Below are 14,702 nucleotides of genomic sequence, written 5' to 3' on the forward strand. Positions count from 1 at the left end.
TTTTCCTAAGAAATTTCCAGAATTAGAAGCTGTTAGATTTTCAAAAGACGCTAAACCAGGTACTTTAGACACAACGCCATCACATTTATTAAAAATCGAGGTGATACGCCCTGTCACTCATGGTCAAGGCTCTGGTAGGATAAATCAATTTACAGATTACGAAGTGCGAACACAGACAAACTTAACAGTTTTTAAATTACGAGGAGCAAGTGTTAGAAGGCGATACAGTGATTTTGTTCGACTGAAAAATGACCTACAGAGAAATACCACATTGGTTTTGCCACCACTTCCTGGAAAAGCTATTAGCAGACAACTACTTGCACCAATCATGTTATTTGATGATATATTCGAAGAAGAGTTCATCGAAGAGAGGCGGAAAAGCTTGGAAGTTTTTATCAATAAGGTTGCTGCACATCCCTTGGCTCAGTTGGAATCATGTCTACATGTATTTTTATTTGAACCATAAAATAAGAAAAATCATATGCCATTAACTGGTTGTAATAGTCATTATCGCAATAGTAATATTCAAGATGGATAGACAAGAAAATGTGAAATATTATAATGAACAGAAAAGACAAATTTAACAGAAACAATTTCAGAATTTTTTATTATTATCATTGGTTAATAATCTCCAGCAAAACGTCCAAGAAATGAGGTGACACAGCTGCTAATTAAATCTTTAATTGTGATGAATTGTCTAAAATATATATTCGAGGAATAGAATCTTCTTAAGACGACTAAAATTTCTTTTCGATATGTTTTACAGTAAGTCCTTGTGCAGATTGTATAGTATTGCAAATTGGCAAACTCAGTAGAGCAACGTATTCAAAAGGTAGGACTACTTGTGTTCTCAGTTGAATCTTGAGTTGGACAGGGTTATTCCTACTGAATAAAAAGATTTTATGCTTTGATGTGTTAAAACTCAAACCAATTTCCTCATATTCTTTTTCCAATATATTGAAATTCTGTTCTACAGAAATTAAACTTGCTGACAAGTATAGAAGGTCGTCTGCAGACCATCTAGTGATAAGTCTATAATTGCCTGCCTGGAGTCTCAGGCAGGCTGACCCAAAATTTAAAATTGACATATGCCCATTAGATTGCCTGAAAATGAGAGGTAAACAAGGGACGCTTACCAATGGTCAGGTAGAATTCATTTTGAATTCATTGCACAAGGCAGGTTGAATTCATTTGGTCGTTCATTACAGTCATTTTTTTTTATTCACAGAAACACAAAATAATTTGATATGAAAATGCCTATGTCCGTTTCACAATAAATCTATTATCAAAACATCCAGTTAGTATTATATTGTTATAATATAATATTATATTACTATATACTATAATATGTAATAAATCAAATAAAAAAAACTAGTTTTTTTAACTGAGGGTAAGGAGCGACATTAAAAGTTAAAACGAACAGAAATTACTCCGAGTATGAAAGGGGCTATTCTCTTCTCAACGCCCCGCTCTTTACGCTAAAGTTTGACTCTTTCTCTCAATTCTACTTTATTAAACAGTAAAAAAAAAAATTAGCGTAAAGAGCGGGGCTTTGAGATGGGAACAGCCACTTTCATACACGGAGTAATTTTGTTCGTTTTAATGTCGCTCCTTACTCTCAGTTAAAAAAAAAGTCTTTTTATGGCACTTGGTATTAACCAAGTGACATATAGCAATCGCCAATTCTGTCGGTCTGTCTGTCTGTCTGTCGGTCCCGGTTTTGCTACTTTAGGCACTTCCAGGTAAGCTAGGACGATGAAATTTGGCAAGCGTATCAGGGACCGGACCAGATTAAATTAGAAATAGTCGTTTTCCCGATTTGACTATCTGGGGGGGAGTGGGGGCCCGGTTAATTCGCAAAAAATAGAAAAAATGAAGTATTTTTAACTTATGAGCGGGTGATTGGATCTTAATGAAATTTGATGTTTGGAATGATATTATGTCTCAGAGCTATTATTTCAAATCCCGACAGGATCTGATGAAATTGGGGGAAGTTGGAGGGGGAAAACCTAAAGTCCCGGTTTTGTTACTTTAGGCACTTCCAGGTAAGCTAGGACGATGAAATTTGGCAAGAGAATCAGGGACCGGACCTGATTAAATTAGAAATAGTCGTTTTCCCGATTTGACCATCTGGGGGGGGGGGTTAATTCGGAAAAAATTGAAAAAATGAAGTATTTTTAACTTATGAGCGGGTGATTAGATCTTAATGAAATTTGATGTTTGGAATGATATTGTGTCTCAGAGCTCTTATTTTAAATCCCGACCGGGTCTGATGACATTGGGGGGAGTTGGAGGGGGGAAACCTAAAATCTTGGAAAACACTTAGAGTGGAGGGATCGGGATGAAACTTGATGGGAAAAATAAGCGCAAGTCCCAGATACATGATTGACATAATCAGAACTGATTCGTTCTCTTTGGGATAGTTTTTTTTTGGGGGGGGGGGGAGTAATTCTTTAAAATTAGAAAAATGAGGTATTTTCAACTTACGAATGGGTGATCGGATCTCAATGAAAATTGATGTTTAGAAGGATATCGTGTCTTAGAGCTCTTATTTTAAATCCCGACCGGATCTGGTGATGGGGGCGGGGAGTTGGGAGGGGGAAACCTAAAACTTGGAAAACACTTAGAGTGGAGGGATCGGGATGAAACTTGGTGGGGAAAAAAAACGAGTCCTAGATACTTGATTGACATAACCAGAACGGATCCGCTCGCTTTGGGGTAGTTGGGGGTGGGGGTTAATTCTAAAAAATTAGAAAAAAGGAGGTATTTTTAACTTACGAACGGGTGATTGGATATCCATGAAATTTGATATTAGAAGGAAATCGTGTCTCAAAGCTCTTATTTTAAATCCTGACTGGATCTGGTGACATTGGAGGAAGTTTGGGGTGGGGAAACCTAAAATGATTGAAAACACTTAGATTGGAGGGATTGGGATGAAACTTGGTTGGAAAAATAAGCAGAAGTCTTGCATACGTGATTTACATAATTGGAACGGATCCGCTCAGTTGCGGGGGGGGGGGGGGGTAATTCTGAAAAATAAGAAAAAATGACGTATTTTTAACTTACGAAGGAGTGATCGGATCTTCATGAAACTTCATATTTAGAAGGATCTCGTAACTCAGATCTCTTATTTTAAATCTCAACTGGATCCAGCGTAATTGGAGGGGGGCAGTTGAGGGGAACCAGAAATCTTAGAAAATACTTAAGAGGTGAGATCAGGATGAAACTGGATGGGAAGAATCAAAACCTGTCTAAGATACGTGACTGACATAACTGGACCGGATCTGCTCTCTTTGGTGGAGTTGGGGGGGGGGGGGGGGGTAATTTTGAAAATTGAGGCATTTGTAACTTACGAAAGGGTGACCAGATCTTAATCAAATTTGATATTTAGAAGGATCTTGCGCTTTAAAGCTCTAATTTTAAATACCGATCAGATCCTGTGACATTCGGGGGAGTTGGAGGGGGAAAACGGAATTCCGGAATTCATGTCTCAGAGCTCTTATTTCAAATCCCGACCAGATCTTTTGACATTGGGGGGAGTTGGAGGGGGAAATCTTGGAAAAACACTTGGAGTGTAGGAATCGGGATGAAGCTTGGTGGATAGAATAAACAAATGTCCTTGATACGTGATTGACTGAACCATACTGGATTGGCTTTTTTTGGGGGAGTTGAGGGGAGGGGTTCAGTGATTTGGCGAGTTTGGTGCTTCTGGACGTGTTAAAACGATGAAAATTGGTAGGCGTGTCAGGGAGCTTCACAATTTGACTTGATTAAGTCGTTTTCCCAGATTCGACCATCTGGGGGGGGGGGGCAAAAGGGAGAGGAAAAATTAGAAAAAATTAGGTATTTATAACTTACGAGTGGGTGATCGGATCTTAATGAATTTTGATATTTAGAAGGACTTTGTGACTCAGAGTTCTTATTTTAAATCTTGACCGGCATTAAGCCTCTTATTTTCCTTTTTAAATCAATCTGTTAATTTATAGAATTTTGCTAGAGCTCATACCATATGATCTCTTGGCTCTTAGCTCTTCTTGCCTCGTCACAAGTGCCATATGAGCTCTTAGCTCTTGTTTTAATTTAATTTCTGAACGTTTTTGAATTAATGCATGTTTGATTTTGGCTCTCCACACATAAATTATTAAAATGAAATTTTCATACTAATTCTTTTTTTTGGCTAAATGGCTTTCTCTTAGTTTTGATCAGACGATTTTGAGAAATAAGGGGTGGGGAAGGAGGCCCAGTTGCCCTCCAATTTTTCGGTTACTTAAAAAGGAAACCAGAACTTTTAATTTTTAACGAACGTTTTTATTAGTAAAAAATATCCGTAACTTCAGAATTAACTTGCGTAGAAAACTTATATATTCTTACATTTTTATTATGTACCCCCCCCCAAGCCCCCCTGCGCGCGCAAGTCGTTACGCGCCATTGTAGTTGTGTCCATGTGTCCCACCTGTGAATATAGATAAATATATATATATATTTTTAACTACGTAAAACTTGCGAATGTACAACATTCTTGGCTGTCCCATTGTCTGTGCATATAAATAGATTGTCAGGTTTACCGACTCTTGAACATGCAACATATAATTGTCCATGGGAAAAACAATCTGTAATCAGATCTATACCTCATTATTCTAATGATTGCCCTTGAGCTTTGTTGATGGTGATTGCTAATCGAACATTCCCTGTGTCCCTGTCGTCATTTATATATCCCCCTGTGCCCCCCGGCGTCCTCGTTGTTGTTGTTTCCCTGTGTTCCGGTCGTTATTTGTGTCCCGGTGTCCCAGTCTGTAATTTCTCTTTGAGTGTCGCGGTCGTCATCTATATTCCCGGTGTCCCGGTCGTCATTTTTGTCCCGGTCGTCATTTGTGTTCCAGTGTCCCGGTCTATAATTTCTCTTTGAGTGTTCTGGTCGTCATTTATATTCCCTGTGTCCCGGTCGTCATTTGTGTCCCGGTGCTTTGTTGATGGTGATTGCTAATCGAATATTCCTTGTGTCCCGGTCGCTTTCTCTTTGAGTGTCCCGGTCGTCATTTATATTCCCTATGTCCCGGTCGTCATTTGTGTCCCGATGTCCCGGTGTGTAATTTCGTCAATCAACAAGCATGACGTCAGTCGACACACAAACATGACGCCACTCGACACACAAACAACTTATTTTTATATCTATAGATGTCCCGGTGTCCCGGTCGTCATTTGTGTCCCGATGTCCCGGTGTGTAATTTCGTCAATCAACAAACATGACGTCAGTTGACACACAAACATGACGTCACTCGACACACACACACAGACAACTTATTTATATATATACTAGCTGTTGGGGTGGCGCTTCGCGCCACCCCAACACCTAGTTGGTGGGGGCGCTTCGCGCCTCCCCAAGCCCCCCCGCGCGCGTAAGTCGTTACGTGCCATATTAGTTACGCGCCATTGTAGTTGTGTCCCTATGTCCCACCTGTGAATATAGATATATATATATATATATATATATATATATATATATATATATATATATATATATATATATATATATATATATATATATATATATATATATATATATATGTTTTTAACTACGTAAAACTTGCGAATATACAACATTCTTTGCTGTCCCATTGTCTGTGCATATAAATAGATTGTCAGGTTTACCGACTCTTGAACATGCAACATATAATGGTCCATGGGAAAACAATCCGTATTCAGATCTATACCTCATGATTCTAATGATTGCCCTTGAGCTTTGTTGATGGTGATTGCTAATCGACCATTCCCTGTGTCGCCGTCATCATTTATATATCCCCCGGCGTCCCCGTTGTAGTTGTGTCCCTGTGTCCCGGTCGTCATTTATATTCCCTGTGTCCCGGTGTCCCAGTCTGTGATTTCTCTTTGAGTGTCCCGGGCGTCATTTACATTCCTTGTGTCCCGGTTTCCCGGTCGTCATTTGTGTCCCGCTGTCCCGGTCTGTATATACATTCGTTTTTGAATTGGTCTTTTTTTTTAGTTTTTAGTTTTTTACCTTTTTTTTAGTTATATCTCATGATTCTAATGATTGCCCTTGAGCTTTGTTGATGGTGATTGCTAATCGAACATTCCCTGTGTCCCCGTCGTCATTTATATATCCCCCTGTGCCCCCCGGCGTCCCCGTTGTAGTTGTGTCCCTGTGTCCCGGTCGTCATTTATTTTCCCTGTGTCCCGGTCGTCATTTGTATCCCGGTGTCCCGGTCTGTATATACATTCGTTTTTGAAATGGTATATGATGAAATAAATTTTTGTATTTTTCCCCTTTTTTTCTTTTTAGTTTTTTTTTATTTTTTTTTAGTTTTGTTTTTCTCATTTATTTTTCCTTTTTTTCCTTTTTTTATTTTTTTTTTCTTTTTTAGTTTTTTTAGTTTTTTAGCTTTTTTAGTTTTTTATTAGTTTTTAGTTTTTTTTTTCTTTTTAGTTTTTTTGTAGTTTTTACCTTTTTTTATTTTTTTTAGTTTTTTTTACTTATGTCCTGGTCGTCATTTATACTCCCTGTGTCCCGGTCGTCATTTGTGTCCCGGTGCTTCGTTGATGATGATTGCTAATCGAACATTCCTTGTGTCCCGGTCGCTTTCTCTTTGAGTGTCCCGGTCGTCATTTATATTCCCTATGTGCCGGTGTCCCGGTCGTCATTTGTGTCCCGATGTCCCAGTCTGTAATTTCGTCAGTCGAAAACATGACGTCAGTCGACACAGAAACATGACGTCACCTGACAGACAGACAACTTATTTTTATATATATAGATAGATATGAGTGGGTTGTTCCCCTCGTTAATACCTCGCTCTTTACACTAAAGCTTAAATTTTGTCCCAATTCTTTAAGAATGACCCCTGAATCAGAAAGGTCGTAGAATAAATAGTTGAAATTACTAAAAATACTTTAGCATAAAAAGCGAGGTATTTAGGAAGAGAAGAACCCCTCATATTCGTAATAATGTATATTCGTTTTAAGTTTTAATGCTACTCCTTACTTTCAAGTGAAAAAACTTTTTCATGTTTATTTTTTCATTTTTTTTTATGGTAATACTAGAAAATCCTGCGTCCCTTTCATTGAACTTCTCTTCCCCCATGACATATTTCTCTAAGGAAAGATCCTCTCACATAGCCCCCACCCCTCACCCCCCTCCCAAACCAAAAACATCCACCTGAAAACGTCTGTACATTTCCCAATAACCATTCTTGTATGTAAACACTGGTCAAAGCTTGTAACTTGCAGCCCCTCTCCCACGGACTGTGGGGGGACTAAGTCATCCCCAAAGACATAGTCATTGTGGTTTTCGACTATGCTGAACAAAATGGCTATCTCAAAATTTTGATCCGTTGACTTAGGGATAAATGAGTGTAGGAGGGGGCCTAGGTGCCCTCCAATTTTGTGGGTTGCTTAAAAAGGGCACTAGAACTCTTCATTTCCGTTAGAATGAGCCCTCTTGTGACATTCTAGGACCACTTAGTCGATACGATGACCCATGAAAAAAAAAACACCTACCCGTGATTGGTCTTCTGGCAAAAAATACGAAGTTCCACATGTTTGTAGATCACGCTGCAGGAATGCACTGCAGGGCCGACGCAGGGACCATAGTAGTCAAGAAGCGTCGTTAATTCTTAAATAATAATAAGGAGCTTGAAACTTTTGCAACAAGGTTCTCTGATACGCTGAATGCGATGGTGTGATTTTCGTTAAGATTCTATGACTTTTAGGGGGTGTTTCCCCCTATTTTCCAAAATACGGCAAGTTTTCTCAGGCTCGTAACTTTTGATTACAAAGACTAAATTTGATGAAACTTATATATTTAAAATCAGCATGAAAATCCGATTCTTTTGATGTATCTTTTAGTATCAAAATTTTAGTATCCGTTTTTTAGATTTTCGTTTACTATTGAGCCGGGTCGCTCCTTACTACAGCTCGTTACCACGAACTATTTGATTACTATATTACACTAGCTGTTGGGGTGGCGCTTCGCGCCACCCCAACACCTAGTTGGTGGGGCGCTTCGCGCCCCCCCAAGCCCCCCCGCGCGCGTAAGTCGTTACGCGCCATATTAGTTACGCGCCATTGTAGTTGTGTCCCTGTGTCCCACCTGTGAATATAGATAGATTTATATATGTGTTTCAAACTACGTAAAAATTGCGAATATACAACATTCTTGGCTTTCCCATTGTCTGTCCATATACAAAGCCGTATGTACTAATAATGACGTCATATGCAAACGCTCTTTTTACAAACAAACAAACATGCATACACACAACTCGTTTTTATATAGATAGATAGATAGATAGATACAATACAAATTAACTACGTAAAACTTGTGAATATACAACAGTCTTCGCTGTCCCATTGTCTGTGCGTATAAATAGATTGTCAGGTTTACCGACCCTCAAAGATGCAACATACAATTGTACATTGGTAAAGCAATCTGTATTAAGATCTATACCGCATTTTATTAGTGATTGCCCTTGAGCTTTGTTGATGGTGGTTGCAAATGCTAATCGATTTGGGAATTGCAATCTTTTAAATTGAAAAAGCAGATCCGTTGGAATCATGGGAATGCGAGGAATAAGAACAGCCTCACCCTCATAAGGCCCTGTCAAGATTGTGGCCTCTATTAGGTTTTCCATTGTTTTTTTTTTTTACGGCAAGTCGCGTGCCATTGCAAAGTTTTGGTGGGTTGATATTTCTTAAAAGTATTATTGGTACGCCTATTTTTAGTTGTAGCACGTGTGGTGGAAACCCTGAAGGATCTACGGAATTTAAAAATTCAGATGGATAATTAACCGCTTCATTTGGTTCCAAAATACAAATTAACTGCGTAAAACTTGCGAATATACAACATTCTTCGCTGTCCAATTGTCGCTGCATATAAATAGATTGTCAGGTTTACCGACCCTCGAACATGCAACGTACAATTGTCCATGGGAAAAACAATCAGTATTAAGATCTATACCACATTTTTCTAATGATTGACCTTGAGCTTTGTTAATGGTGATTGCAAATGCTAATCGAATTGGGAATTGCAATCTTTTAAATTGAAAAGGCAGATCCGTTGGAATCATGGGAATGCGAGGAATAAGAACAGCCTCACCCTCAAAAGGCCCTGTCAAGATTGTGGCCTCTATTAGGTTTTCCATTGTTTTTTTTTACGGCAAGTCGAGTGCCATTGCAAAGCTTTGGTGGGTTTATATTTCTTAAAAGTATTATTGGTACGCCTATTTTTAGTTGTAGCACGTGTGGTGGAAACCCTGAAAGATCTATGGAATTTAAAAATTCAGATGGATAATTAACCGCTTCATTTGGTTCCAAAACTGTGTCGACTGACTTGTAAAGGACTGCCTGGTCTCGAATCTTGGTCAAAACAATATTGTTGATTTCGTGGACGTCTATATTTTTGGGTGCGAGAATCGCTCTTTCACTTAGCCATTTATTATTTTTATAATTTTTTAGAATATTCGGAAATACTTTTTCAATCAATTCATTTTTGGACGTCACTAAATTACAGAAATCAGCAGGTAGTTGTATACGTCCTGAAATTGATTCTACTGGGAGCTTTCCGTTTCCCATTGCCAGCAATTGATCTGAAAATGTTTGACCAGAGTCATCGTTTTGCAATCGGACACGCATATTTGTAGTTAATTTTAATGTTTTTACGTGTGCCCATAAATTAGAATTTTTCAGGCAAGCATTCATTTCGTCTGCAGGAGTTGATCTAGGTATTATAGGTAATGTTTGCCTGAAATCTCCCGCAAGCAATATTAATGTGCTGCCAAAGGGTTTCGACTTCCCTCGCAAATCTTTCAAGCATTGATCCAGAGCCTCGAGCGATTTTTTGTGTGCCATTGTGCACTCGTTAACAACTGAGCGTTTCGCTTATGAAGAATAATATCTCGAGGTAAAAACTGATCACCGACCATAACGATTGCCACTTCATCGATAGTTGGAGCATTGTATCTACGCACATGTTGGCCAGGAGGCGTTTTGTCAGCGGAAATAACAATTTTATGCGTATCAGTAGGCATCAAATCGATGGCTGTTTTGAACAGACGCATTAAATTATTATTTTCGTGGAAAAGATGTTGCAATTGGGAAACGATTGTCCTTTCAACGTTGGGAGAAATTTCGCAACGTGCATTCAATTCAGAATTTCTATCACTGATGAAGTACAATTGTAAAAATTTATGATTCTCGCCTGAGAATGGTAGAAGGGACCCTGCTTTATGATAAATTTGCCCTTTTACTTTGAAAGTAGACATAAATTGATCTGGATTTTCGATTTGGGCTCCAAACGACGTCATTTGGAAACATGAGTTGTATTTTCTGATTTTTGACAAAAAACGCTTAGATTCTGACGTAGTTCCAGTAAGGAAAGTCTTCAATGGCTCTGGTGGTGCAGCCAATAGAGGAAGTTTAACTTTTCCTGAGGCGCAACACATTCCCATTGTTTCACCATTGAATTTCAAGGCCTTGCAATAGGGACAAATTGTAGACATGGTCCCGATTTGAACACATCTACTCAAGCTATTATCATCGACTGGGCTGTACCTGAATGCCAGGCGATAACTTTCAGGTTGCTCTGATTCCTCGGCACGCTTTCTTTTCTTACTTTCTCTATCAGCAGCAAGCCTGATTTCTTGCTGTTCTTGTGATTCCTCGGCACGCTTTCTTTTTTTACTTTCTCTATCAGCAGCAAGCCTGATTTCTTGCTGTTCTTGTAATTCCTCGGCACGCCTTCTTTTTTCACTTTCTCTTTTAGCAGCAAGTCTGCTTCCGCGTTGCTCTGGTAGTTCCTCGGCACGCTTTCTGTTCTTTCTTTCTCTATCAGCCTCAAGCCTGTTTCCTTGCTTTTCTTTTGATTCCTCGGCACGCTTTCTGTTCTTTCTTTCTCTATCAGCCTCAAGCCTGTTTCCTTGCTGTTCTTTTGATTCCTCGGCACGCCTTCTTTTTTCACTTTCTCTTTTAGCAGCAAGTCTGCTTTCGCGTTGCTCTGGTAGTTCCTCGGCACGCTTTCTTTTCTGACTTTCTCTATCAGCAGCAAGTTTTTTGGCATAGACTCTTTGAGCATCTTCATCGGCTTTTGCCATGGTAAGTTCATCAGTCATTGTAAACTTAAACATTAATAGATTTCTACGTGAACATATGTCTTAAATATCTTGAATGACGTCACCGTCAAAGCAAAAATGACGACAACTAATGTCATGACGTCAGTCAACACATAAACATGACGTCACCTGATCCACAGACAGACACACAGACAGACAACTTATTTTTATATATATAGATTGCATCCATTAAATATATATTATTAATATTATATTATTTCTTTTCCAGATGCTAAGACAGAAACTCTTCTTGAGAATTTGAATGATGAAAAAAAGGAGTTAAGAGCTAAACGTGTCAGCTTGAGAAATGCTAAAGAAAAGCTATTAACTGAAAAGTGTAATGGCGAACGTCAGATTGATAGGCGGGAATTAGAACTGAGGCAACTTCAAGTGAAATTGGATGGAATGTCGAAAGGTAAGGATACATTCTGATAATAAGATACTATTTAATATCAGTCTTACCTAAATATCTTTGGACCTAAATCTCTAACTTTGGAATTATATCCACAACACCAAAATTACTCATAGAAAGTTTTTCGAACCAGTTCAGAAGAAGTTTACGATAATAAGAAGCCAAGACATAGATCAGATATAGAAAATAAGAAGAAGTTTGCGAAACTTAAAATATTTAATTCATATTCTATTGAGTTACCATTTTTAAGAATAGGGAAGAGATCTTAAGCACAAAGGACAGAATTATCCTAGTTTGGGAATTATTATTATTATTATTATTTGAAAGTTTATAATGATTGTTATAACATAATAATACATTATATTTTAAGATATTATAACTATAAAGAAAGAAACTGATCAGAAATGGGTTTTTTTATGACCAAACGAGAATACAGAAAAAATACAGAGCGAATATTTCGAGAGGACAACCACATCTCTTCTCCAGCGCGAACAAAATAGTATATTCAAGAAAAATGCCGAAGAAAAAACCAACAAAACAAACGCGGAAAGTCAATGTAAAATAAACGAAAAACGAACGAAAAAAAAACAAAAGAATATAAAAGATGACTAAAATTCAATAAAAGCCAAAAATTATGGGAATTAAAACCAAATACCTAACAATTGTAAAGCCAGTCATTCGCCAATATCCGTGATTTGCACAAAATCCAAAAAATTTGAACTGGCACCGACGGATACTAGCGAACAACGTACTATTATAAATTATGACTAAAATATTTTGTAATTTTGTACTGAATAAACATTGACAAATTGAAAAACATTCAAAAAGATAGAATGTTACCAAAAAGCAAAACCAGGCTTGCGGTTCAAAGAGAAAGGGCCAGAATAGGAATGTGCAATTTACGTCAACGAAGGCGTGTCGAGGAACTACCAGAGCAACGCGAAACCAGACTTGCTGCTGAAAGAGAAAGTAAAAAAGGAAGGCGTGTCGAGGAATCACAAGAGCAACGTAAAAACAGGCTTGCGGCTTTAAGAGATAATGCCAAAAGAAAGCATGCCGAGGAATCACAAGAGCAACGTGAAAATTATCGCCTGGCATTCAGGTATAGCCCAGTCGATGATTATAGCTTGAGTAGATGTGTTCAAATCGGGACTATGTCTAAAATTTGTCCCTATTGCAAGGCCTTGAAATTTAATGGTGAAACCATGGGAATGTGTTGCGCCTCAGGAAAAGTTAAACTTCCTCAACTGGCTGCACCACCAGAGCCATTGAAGACTTTGCTTACTGGAACTATGTTAGAATCTAAGCGTTTTTTATCAAACATCAGAAAGTATAACTCATGTTTCCAAATGACGTCGTTTGGTGCCCAAATCGAAAATCAAGATCAATTTATACCTACTTTCCCAAAGTAAAAGGGAAATTTATCATAGAGCAGGGTCCCTTCTACCATTCTCAGGTGAGAATCATAAATTTTTACAACTGTACTTCATCAGTGATAGCATTTCTGAATTGAATGCACGTTGCGAAATGTCTCCCGACGTTGAAAGGACTATCGTTTCCCAATTGCAACATATTTTCCAAGAAAATAATAATTTAGTGCATCTGTTCAAAACAGCTATCGATTTGATGCCTACTGATACGCATAAAATTGTTATTTCCGCTGACAAAACGCCTACTGGCGAACATGTGCATAGATACAATGCTCCAACTATCGACAAAGTGGCAATCGTTATGGTGGGTGATCAGTTTTTACCTCGAGATTTTATTCTTCATAAGCGAAACGCTCAGTTGGTAAGAATTGCTGAAACTCATCGATGCTACGATGCCCTACAATCTATCTATATATATAAAAATAAGTTGTCTGTGTGTCGACTGACGTCTTGTTTGTCTACTGACGTCATTATAAGGATTGAGCATGCTGTTGGGGTGGCGCAGCAACTTGAAAGTGATACTGATGATAAAAAAAACGACGTTGAAAGGACTATCGTTTCTCAGTTGCAACATCTTTTCCTCAAAAATAATGATTTAGTTCTTCTGTTCAAAACAGCAATCAAATTGATGCCTACTGATACGCAATTATCAACGAAGTGGCAATCGTTATGGTCGGTGATCAGTTCTTGCGCGAAACAATCAGTTGACAAGAATTGCTTAAACTCATCGATGCTACGATGCCCTACAATATCCTATCATTTTTTGGGATGGAGCCGACGGCTATCACTTTAATATTAAATTGATAAATCCAGCCACTAACAAAGAAATAGATAAGAGATGCAGCGCAATGAAATATCATGCCTATAGATTAATGATTCGTCATTAATTACATTTACATATAATCCATCTTGGGATTAGATACAGCAGCTTTTACATCCTGGACAATCGCTGGTTCATAGACATGACATTACGGCCCGTGTCTTCCGGCAAAAGTTGCTCTCCTTCATCTCCTATTGAGTTATGGGAGAAATACAAATCGCAAATGGCCGAGAATATACTCCACCTAATACGGCTAGAAAGGTCAGCTATGACGTTGGACTTTACAACAGAAATTTATAACTGCGCTTTAGTTATGATTGAAGATTTGAGCTTATCTATTGCAAACAAACTTCTCAAGCATTTGGGAATGCCTTAACCTAATCATACTGCTTCTATTTCTACATGTGTAGAATGGGATCGTGAACAAAGTTACAACACAATTGATCTATTGTCGATCTATGGGACACAAGGAATATAAATGACGCGACCGGGACACTCAAAGAGAAATTACAGACCAGGACACAGGGAATATAAATGACGACCGGGACACTGGGAATATAAATGACGACCGGGACACTGGGACAGAACTACAACGGGGACGCCGGAAGGGCACATGGGGGATATATAAATGACGACGGGGACACAGGGAATATTCGATTAGCAATTACCATCAACAAAGCCCACGGGCAATCCTTAGAAAAATTAGGTATAGATCTGAATACGGATTGTTTTCCCATGGACAATTATACGTTGCATGTTCAAGAGTTGGTAAACCTGACAATCTATTTATATGCACAGACAATGGGACAGCGAAAAATATTATATATTCGCAAGTTTTACGTAGTTAAAAACATATATATATATATATATATATATATATATATATATATATATATATATATATATATATATATATATATATATAT

The 14,702-nt window shown here is 38.2% G+C and overlaps 1 protein-coding gene across 1 annotated transcript in view; it reads left to right on the forward strand.

The window, feature by feature from the left end:
* LOC136029970 (uncharacterized) overlaps positions 1-14,702 on the forward strand; it is a 32,602-nt gene that overhangs the window by 14,317 nt on the left and 3,583 nt on the right. The window contains exon 2 of the mRNA XM_065708535.1: positions 11,344-11,529. Coding sequence (XP_065564607.1) covers positions 11,344-11,529 — 186 coding nt within the window. The remainder of the gene's footprint in view (positions 1-11,343; positions 11,530-14,702) is intronic.

This window comes from Artemia franciscana, chromosome 8, assembly GCF_032884065.1.
Source record: "Artemia franciscana chromosome 8, ASM3288406v1, whole genome shotgun sequence".
In the NCBI taxonomy this organism is placed as follows: Eukaryota; Metazoa; Arthropoda; class Branchiopoda; order Anostraca; family Artemiidae; genus Artemia; species Artemia franciscana.